The 9,598-nt window shown below is 36.0% G+C and overlaps 2 protein-coding genes across 2 annotated transcripts; one reads left to right on the top strand and one right to left on the bottom strand.

Moving 5' to 3' along the window:
- The first annotated feature begins 1,629 nt into the window (after positions 1 to 1,629).
- LOC134846789 (phosphatidylinositol transfer protein 1-like) lies at positions 1,630 to 4,635 on the top strand. The gene is made up of 4 exons (XM_063864179.1): positions 1,630 to 1,722; positions 2,118 to 2,662; positions 3,719 to 3,842; positions 4,186 to 4,635. The coding sequence occupies exons 1-4, from the start codon at positions 1,630 to 1,632 to the stop codon at positions 4,633 to 4,635; spliced, it is 1,212 nt and encodes a 403-aa protein (XP_063720249.1).
- A 2,998-nt stretch (positions 4,636 to 7,633) lies between these two features.
- Positions 7,634 to 9,016, bottom strand: LOC134846090 (uncharacterized). The gene is made up of 2 exons (XM_063863298.1): positions 8,698 to 9,016; positions 7,634 to 8,268 (listed from the first exon to the last, which is right to left on the bottom strand). The coding sequence occupies exons 1-2, from the start codon at positions 8,918 to 8,920 to the stop codon at positions 7,832 to 7,834; spliced, it is 660 nt and encodes a 219-aa protein (XP_063719368.1). The 5' UTR covers positions 8,921 to 9,016; the 3' UTR covers positions 7,634 to 7,831.
- Positions 9,017 to 9,598: the final 582 nt, after the last annotated feature.

Here is a 9,598-nt window from a genome sequence, read left to right as displayed (position 1 = left end):
CACATTTAAAAAAATTCCAACAAAAACTTCTAGTGTCGAGACAAACTGGTTTGAACTTATTGATTTTTCGTCTAACTTTGATCAAAAAAAGCGAGCGAGTAAGCTTGCTTATGCTTAATTTAAGCCATTGATGAATGGTTTAAATTGCTGAAAAAAAATTGATGAAAAAAAAATTGATGAAAAAATTGGTGAAAAAATTTTCAATTTCGTAAAACTTGTGAAAGAGAAAAATTGTGAAACTATTTCAACGCGAAAACATAAGTGCATCATTTATGGTTGTATTGTTGTTTCAATTGTCTTTTTGTAACTTTTTGATTTTCAAACGAAGTTAATTTTTTTCTTTCTGAACTGGACAGTTTTAAGCAAATAACCATTATCCAATATCATATCATATTAACTAATATGCTTGTGGAAATTTTTACCCATCTTTTGTGAACATGGTAATGAAATTTCATACAAAGTTTGTATTGTTTTTCCAATTTTTTTCCGTCACGGAATAAATGTAGGAAATAAATTAGTTTTTTCTTTTCATCACTCGCAGATTTCAAAAAATTTTACTAACAATTCTTTATCTATCATTTAAGCGTGGCTTTTTTACATTTGAACATTTAATTTCATCACTTTTGCCAATAACTCAGCTTTTATCAATTTTTATCCGCGTACTTTTTTAGTCTTTGTGAAAATTTTGAATTAGAGTTTTTGATTACTTTTAGAGCTTATTTTAATCTGCCAGCAGTACATGGTTTCAAGTTTCTGGAACACGTCGGAGTCCACCGGCTTTTAAGCAATTGTTTTTGCTTCTGATTCAGATTAAGCAAAATTTCTAATTCATTTTTACCAATATACATAAATTGGGGAGAGGGGGTTTGGGACACGAGAAAATACGATTTGAATTTATATTTTCTCGACACACCACAAATTTTGAAATACATAATTGCAGCTTGCACGAAGACTGCTCGGGTTTTGATGTGAATTTTGTATTCTCTGCAATTTATTCCGATTATGAGCTGTAAATAATAACTCCGTACTCTTAAAGTTAAGAGGTTTAAAACCATAGCTATGTTCCTGCGAATCGCAGAGGAGCTATCAGTAGACCTTAAAAGTCCTGTCGAGGATGGCCCATTTGTATTATCTCCCCACATTCCAGACCGTGTTTTTTGTTGAGCGAAGCTCTTTTTATAGCGACTCAAGGCCATTTTTTTGCGTCTAGAACTTTCACGTGGTACTACTATTGCAGCCAAATTTGGTCAGGCAGTGGAAGACCTGAAGCTAGAGGTCAAGTGAGAGCTCGTGCCCACACACTATCTTTGCCATGGCATGGGGTTGAATACACGATCTGACGATTTCTAAGTGAACGCCTTACCACTATGGTTACCACTAGGATGTCAGATTGCAAAACTACCTGGAATGATTTGGAAAATCCGCCATTTAAATTTATAAAAACTAAAAGTCAGAAGTCAAAAATGAATTGTGAGTCACTTTTGCAAAAACCGACGGCCTGCTCATACTTTTCGAAACCAAACTGACCTTCACTTCACTTGCCAAAACAATAAAAAAAACCAAGAAAAAACGTTGACTTATTGACCCTTTTGAAAATTACTAGTACTAAACTTATTTGATTTCTTGGCCATGAAGATAACCCTGCATAAAATTGTGATGCCCTTCACTGTGTCAGATTATGAGCGAGGATTTCTCTACACTTTAGCCTATATTGCTAAACAGGTTAAGACGATTCTTATACTGTTTATTGATTTTTTTTTTAAAAAAAAGAATTAAGAGGGTGAAGGTTTTTTCAAAAAACGTTTCTGCCCACAGTCAAAACCTGGTAAAAGGCAATGTTTTCACAAATTGAAAAAAAGGGGTCTATTTTTGAGGCTGCAGGTGTTAATTATACAATTCAACGGCAATTTGTAACTAATCGGGAGAATGCCAACGCTCCCAACCACCATAGCTTCTTTTGCAAACTCCTGGCAAAATACAAAGACAAATGTTAAGTTGGCTGATAGTTAGAATTAAAAGAAATTTGTTTAAAAGTCTATTTGATTCAAAAAAAATTAGAAGTGCTCTAAAAAAAATTGAAAATTAAACAAATTGAAGGATACTGGTTTTTGTTTTAGGAAACTGGCAAAGGTAGCGGAGTGGAATTAGTCTCGAGCAAAAACGACAAAGAGTTCAAATTACCCGACAACGAAGTGCCCGAGAAGTGCCAATACACACACAAAATATATCACTGCGAGCGGTTTGTCTCAAACTGGGTCCGCAAAATCGCCATCAAAATGTTCGGAAAAAACTCTTTGAAATTCATAGAGCACGCTTGGAACTGCTATCCTTACATGTACACGTCAACTGAAAATATGGAGAAACCCGAGAAGATTGCGATGCATTTTGAATCGTATCATATTGATAACGACAAAGGCAACACTGAAAAGCCGAAATTTATTCACAACAGCAAACATCTGAAGAACAAAAACTCGTTTAAAGGGGTCCAAATTAGAGTGACAGATATCACAGAGAACATGAAGAAATTAAAGAAGTTCGACCCGACTAAAACAGAGTCGAAAAAAGCGGGCGTGGGTCCTTTGACTCCGAGTACAAAAAAGAAGCCGTGGCATGATAGCTTCGATGGACCAACTATGTGCTGCTACAAACTGTCAAATACCAAGTAGGTAGCCAAAGAAAATCGCTCGTTTCCAGTTTCGCCCAAATTTTTCTGAAATTCAATGTATAAAAAGGTGCTAGGGGTTTTAGCAGACCGGGATTTTAGCAGACCGGTTTTTTAGCAGACTCAGAACAATTATAAAGTGTGATAACTAACTTCAAACGCGGAGTTGGCGATTAGCGACCGCTTGCTCCGCTGCGCTTCAATTCAACACGAGTGTTATTGTGCGCGTAAAACTTTGTTTTGCCGCTAATTTAGACTGTTGTGTTTTTGAAGTAGATAATTTTGTTTACAAATTGCGAGCTAATTGTCTGAATTGAGGGGGGGGGGGGGGGGGGGGAAGCTTGGCCCCAGACTGAGCGTCTTTTTGAGTCTGTCATCAATCATCCATCACTGTATTACGTTGGTCTGCTAAAAGACTCATTTTTCACTTTTTATGCTAAAAGATTGGTCTGCTAAACGATCGGTCCCCGTATAAAAATCTAATTAAAATGATTTTTCATGTTATAAACTGCATTAAAACGTGTCAGCGTGAACAGGTGAACAAATTCTTACATGTAAAATTACGTGTGAACAATTTTTGAACAGTTTTATTTTGTAATTTTACGGAAAAAGCCAAGAAAATCTAATAAAAATTGAAAATTTTAAAGAGGGTCTCAAACTATATCCTCTGAAAAAATGACACAAAGCTTAATTGAAAATCAGTGATTTGTATAATCATCAGCAAAGCTTCAAAAGTCTAAATAAATTTTGCGTTGAAAAAAATCTGAAACAAAATTAATGTTCTGTACTATTTAAAAGTTCAATTGGTTTATTTCAGAAGTTTCAAAAATTATTAAGCGTAAGATTTCCTTAACAATTCCCATCCTCTTCTCCATTTTGAAGAAATTCAAACAAGAAATATTGTTACAAAGTAAGAAATTCATATACGCTGAACCGTTCAGTTAGTCTTTAATAGGGGTCTAAGTTCTTTATTAGGTAACCGGTGTGGGGGGGTATTCTTATCTAACGGGTACATTAAACTCCCGCAGATTCAGACCCCGTCCCTCCTTTGTTCAGATTCGACATCACCTTCGGGGGTACTTTGGAGGGCAAATTTGTGAAGCAGCAGGACTTCGCCCTAAAGAAGTTCCACAAGATGATCTACTGTCTCATGGACGAATGGTGGGATATGACGCTTGAGGTGGGGGCACAGTTTTTGTCACTATTCTTGTAGGGGACTTTCCCCATTCTGACAACATTTCCAATTTTGGTTTTTTGGTGATTTTAATTTGGTTTTAGAAATTTGCTGTTAAAACGATTGGAACTTTTTGAAATCACCTCTCTTGGCTTCAGGAGCAATTAGAGACCACTAAGTTAGCTTAACTTTTCCCGGATTATTAAAATTGAAAAGATTGTATTCATCAATACTGGCTGCTCGGAGCAACCTAAAAAGCATCAAGCACCAAAAATTTCGAAGTGTTGCTGATGCCTGAGCAAATTAATATAAGACCTTGAGATAGTTTTAAAAAAATCTTTTGCTTTAGGAGGTTTTGAAATACGAGGAAGAGGTCAACAAAGAGCTCGGTAACAATCTGCACCGCGAAGACATTGAATTAACCGGCGGTGGATTCGGAGCCGAAGACGACTCGTCTCGGGCCGATTCGGGAGCTGCCGATCAGTCGGAAAACAGAGCCGATAACTCAGGGGCACAGCCAGAAAAAGCTACTCCTGAGGGCACAAATGAAACTCCGAGTGGATCCGTTATCAGGTCAGACGCGAAGGGTTCCGAGCCTAAAGCAGAGGAGAAGCCTGCAACATCGGAATCAGCGGTGCCTCCGGCATCAGAAGGAATAAAAACGAAGAAGTTAACCCCAAATAAGTCGAAAGAAGGCGGCGAGTCATTCAAGACGCCCGATCAAGAACTGCCGCCAATGTGTGACGAATGTTCAGTGCGACACAAGCCGGGAGATCCTCACAGAACTAAGAAAACTTAACTTGAACTTGCTTTTTCTTTTTTTTTCAGAATGCAGGTAGCTCAAAGACTATCTAAAACTTTTCGCACGAATCGAATTTATTTCCACTCACATGACGATTTAAACCTTCCTTACCAGAGGCACTGCAATAATAATTAATGAAAAAAGCTTTACGGGTCATATTTTGAGAAACAATTTACTTGATAAAAGTAACTCGTTCTTTAAATTTAAGGCGCAAAATTTTTGTACAACCGCGCGACAAAAGTAACTCATTTATTATGAGTCATGAACGTAGTAAATATTCTTATACAAATGATTGTGGTTTATTTTCAAACGCTCAAATTTAGCTTTTTTTACGGTTTGATTTTTGTTCCGACTTTCGATACGAAAGTAACGGAATATTTGTGCTCGGGGTGGGTTTTTTCTTCAGACAAATTTCGACTTTTTAACTAGCCATTTTTGACGGAATTTTTTATATCATTAAAAGGTATTGTTGTCTTGAGCTTAAATTTGCAAAGATTTTTCACCTGTGACCATTTTTCGTAGGGGGTTTAAAGATTGCCAAATCGTTCCAAGTTGGTGGTTGAAAGAAGCTGACTTGCCATAATTGATTTGTTACAATGAGCGAAATCTATCTTTTTCACTTTATGTGGCGTGTGGGGGATGATTTAGTCCAGAACAAGGCCAATTCGGCAATTTTCAAACCCGCAAAACTTTAAAAAATAGTAATCGAGGGTAAAATACCTTTTTGAATTTAAACTCAGGATGTCGATATCTTCAATGTGGTATAAGAAAATTTTGTCAAAAGCTAATATTTCGAAAGGCGAAAATTGACTGAATAAAAAACCACACCGAGCATAAATATTCCGTTTTCTTCGAAAATCGGAACAATAATTTGCCGCCAATTTCGTTAGGACTAAAAACAGCTCTAAAAAGAACAAGACTGCTCGTATCAGGGCGAAGCCCTGATTGTTCCGACTGACTTTTAAGGTCTATGGACTAGTAATAACATGGAAAATTTAAATATAACGAAGTAAAATTTAAATTTTTTTTTTCTAAAAAATTTGAGATTTTTTGTGAAAACATCCCCCCACACGCCCTATTAAGTACAAAGTGATAGATTTCGTTCCTATTATTAAATCAATTATGGCATATAATCTTCCTTGAACCAATTTGGAACGATTTCTAAGACGGATTAGATCTCGCTTACGCGTTAATTCCGCGAAATATATCGCGCCCTAATTGTCCCAAATTGGCCAAAATGACAATCTTTAAACTCCCATAACTTTACGAATAATGATCACAGAAAAAAAACATTTTCAAAGTTTCAAATTTAAGCTCAAGAAAAGAATACCTTTCGAATGATATAAAAAAAATTCCGTCAAAAATGGCTAGTTAAAAAGTCGAAATTTGTCTGAAGAAAAAAACCCACCCCGATCACAAATATTCCGTTACTTTTTAATCGAAAGTGGAATTTAATTTTCATATTTTCCAGCGGAATAAAAATGTTGTCTATTGATCCAATTTTCTCAAATAAGGTTATTTGCATCAAAAAAAGTGTCACAAATAAATTGTTCTCGAAATTCAAAAGGTCAAAAGGTCATATAATTTTTTAAAATTGGAATTTGAAAGTTGAAATTTTTTCGAAAAAAATCTGTTGTTTTCCTTTTTCCGTTTGTAGTTCATGACTGTTTTCCAAATTATAGTGGTTATTTTTTTAATTTAGGCTTGATAAAAGGTTATCCCCAGTTTACGTAAAAAAGTTTTTCGGGAAAATGATCTTCTCTTTGAAAAGTGTTGCAACTTAGTTTTGTAACTAAGGTTCTTGAGAGTCGCAGAGCTATAAAAAGGAAGATGATGAAGAAGAAGTTAACTCTGCTGTGTGAAAACTCCAGTTTCATTTCTGTTCCAGGATAGTGCTGATTGAAAGTCACTTCAAAATTTTAAAAATAAAAATCTCATTAAAAGCCTGAGATTTAACTGTTGGGTTGTCTCTGATTAGATGACATTCAATCATTGAAGCTGTCGATTCATTTTGATGCAAAAATAGGCAAACTGTTTTTTTTATCATAATTGGAAGTAATTTTTTTTCGGTGAAACAATGAAAATTGTTCTTCAAATCTTAATATAGTTTAGTGAAATCATCATTACCATAGTTGTTTGTACCATCTGCGAACATTGTTTTTCTTAGTAGTTCGCAAAATTTAGGAAGATCATTTAAACTGAAGAAAAAGAGATTCTTCATCTAAAGAAAAAAGTGGTCCCAGAACGGAAACCTGAGACACTCCGTATTTATTTTCTTAAACGCTGAAATCTTGTGGTTAACACTAACACATTGTGTTCTGTTTGTTAACATTGATTTCAATAGTTGCCAAGTAAGTGCTCGCAAACTATTCCGAAAAAATTCGTTGAGTAGGATTTCATGATTTACTATACCGAACGCCTTGGATAGAACTTCAATTTAGCACTATGTGGTTTTATTCAATCAAGTGCTGTATGACGACAGTCAGTTACTGCAAGCAACAATAGCATCAACAACGTTAGTTTTTTCTCTAATCAGTTCATTTTCATAATTTTTTTCTTACTTCGACGGAGTTGGAAAGAGATTTGGTCGCATCAGGTTGATTTAGAAATCTCCGCACAATTGATTAAGAGTATCGGATATGAGGTCAAATAATATAGTGTGATTCAGGAAATTGTCCATAGAATTTAGTTTTATGGCAGTCGACTTTAAAAGTAGAGATGGGATAGTCAGCCACTAAATTTTTTTTGTCCTTTGATTAGGAGTACGAGGGATCTTTAGCTTCCCCAGCCAAATATGCACCTTTAAAATATTTCAGACTTTTGTTCACATTGTTCAATTGTCAGTTTGTCCTGACATAAAAGCTGGTAAAATCATTGTTTAAACCCTAAATTTGATGTTCATATCTCGTTTGGGCAACAGTAGAAGAGAGGGTTGGCGGTTCGATGCCAACTTTGAGCCTTGATCGTTACCGGTGAGTATCCAAATAAAAAGCCCAAAATTAAAAATATAAATAGTTTGGATGGAAATCAGTCTTAACAAAAAAATACAGTAATTGCGGTAATTCTTTTACATGGATAAGGTTTTTACAGCAGTTTGACTAAATTGTTTAATCGAAGTTAAAGAGCAATTGAGCGAAAGTGAAATGATTGGGAAGCAGTCCTGATTTCAAGTGTTGAGTTACTTTTTTACTGCTCAGTATCGCCAATCGGCGTCACCTTGAGAATATCTCAGGAACTGCATCATCAAGTTCTTCATCCCCATTCCCTCAGTAGCCGGGCAATCTTCCTGGTCCACGTCTGTCATTTCCAAGAAGACCCCGTTATGTCTCAACTTCTTCTGGACTTCATTAACCTCTTCAGGATCTGGGAACCTTTCACGTGACATGATCCATGCCAGGTCCATTTTCAGTGAACCGAAACCCTGGCAAAAATAAGCCAGAGAGAAATTATCGTCCGCGTGTAGGACAAAAAAGTTAGGCTTCTCGGATCTGGGAAGGCCAGCTTTCTGGTTTCCGAGGACGAAATAACCCTGAGCCGAGTGACGAGCGTAGATGTACTGCCGGGCATCAACGATACTGCTGCGCCATTCTTCGCCCGTATATCCAGTGCTGTTTATTCGCAGACTCCAACCTTGCAAAAAACAATGGTATCTTTTTTCGAAAAATCAACCTCGGAAATTTAGCGTAGATCTTTTAGCATGATCAGAATTTTTCCGGCTCTTTTCCTACTCTCTCCCACACCCGCATTTGATTTTCAGCTTTGAAATCCTATTTTAGCGTTATCACACTGCAATGGAAGTTTGAATGGCGCACAAGAACTAGCTCCATACCTTACAGTTAAAAATTAACTACTTTTAGCCATAATAGTACGCATTAGTATAATTAAAATGGAGAATTTGGGAGCGTTGTGGAAAATAGCGGTTTGTTACTTTAGTCAGGGAAGTATTCTTTCTCCTTCATATAAGTAGCAATCCTAATTTCTGAGGCAATGGCTACACCTCGTTTTATTTTTCATTCGGAAAAATAGTTGAAATTATATTAAAATATAAAAAAAACATACCGTTGACATCCTTCCTGAAGTTATACTCCTCGAAGTTACACGTCTCTCCTCCCTCGTCCTCCGGTTTTACCCTTCTGATTTCGTACCACCGACCAGCGAAGTTGGTTTCCCCCACATGTACAGCCGAAACATGGGGACAGTGGCCGACACTGATACCAGCCGACACAAATCCGAGAAGCGCCGACAGTAGAGTTAGGCGTTGAGCCAACATTTTGAGATACATCCTGAAGTCAAATTCAGTTCTAGTTTTATGGTAATTTATACTTTGATCAATCAGAGAAAAGTTACGGATTGAAAAGGTGTTGTTTATTTGCTGGATAAATGTTAAATTCAATTTCACATTAAGATTTACATTCACATTAACAAAACAATAACTTTTGTGCTAGATAAAAATGATGCTAGCCTTTTTGCAACATTTTCTTGACCTTCTGGGTTCTATTTGAACAACTTAATGACAAGTGATGACCCGACCAATTGGAGTTCAAGTCTGACAAACCATGGGGAGGAACTTTGCCTGTTTGAGGAACTTGTGTGTTTGTTTTATTAGATGAGACCATTTGAAAAATGGAGAGAAACTTTGAATTCGGATGTGTTTTAGTTTTTTTATTTTGTTTTGTTTTTGTTTTTCACGCGAATTCACCTACCACAAATGGTATCATTGGACTGGGTTGAGTGATATATCATAACAAAGCCCAAAAACTTTCCGAAAAATTTTCCCAGCGTCAAAACAAACAAGTTGGAAAAAATTGAGTCTCAGTCTAATTTTGTGCGAGTAGAGAGCACGTGAAGCATACAAATAGTTTTATAAAAAAAACATTGAAACAGAAAAAAAAGTAAGATTTACTCCTTTTTAAAAAATTATTCGGCAAAAAAAATTATAAAAGTTTTGAAAAAAAAAATG

The sequence above is a fragment of the Symsagittifera roscoffensis genome, chromosome 5 (assembly GCF_963678635.1).
Source record: "Symsagittifera roscoffensis chromosome 5, txSymRosc1.1, whole genome shotgun sequence".
In the NCBI taxonomy this organism is placed as follows: Eukaryota; Metazoa; Xenacoelomorpha; order Acoela; family Convolutidae; genus Symsagittifera; species Symsagittifera roscoffensis.
The sequence above is the reverse complement of the archived record's forward strand: the minus strand, read 5'-3'. Positions and strand labels throughout refer to the sequence as shown.

What these genes read in the sequence shown, in the direction of transcription:
- LOC134846789 (XM_063864179.1), top strand. Translation starts at nt 1,630, where the DNA reads ATGAAGATAACCCTGCATAAAATTGTGATGCCCTTCACTGTGTCAGAT. An exon ending in TACAAACTGTCAAATACCAA is followed by an intron (nt 2,663 to 3,718) that starts GTAGGTAGCCAA and finishes TCCTTTGTTCAG; the next exon opens with ATTCGACATCACCTTCGGGG. An exon ending in GGTGGGATATGACGCTTGAG is followed by an intron (nt 3,843 to 4,185) that starts GTGGGGGCACAG and finishes CTTTTGCTTTAG; the next exon opens with GAGGTTTTGAAATACGAGGA.
- LOC134846090 (XM_063863298.1), bottom strand. Translation starts at nt 8,920, where the DNA reads ATGTATCTCAAAATGTTGGCTCAACGCCTAACTCTACTGTCGGCGCTT. An exon ending in CTTCAGGAAGGATGTCAACG is followed by an intron (nt 8,269 to 8,697) that starts GTATGTTTTTTT and finishes GTTTTTTGCAAG; the next exon opens with GTTGGAGTCTGCGAATAAAC.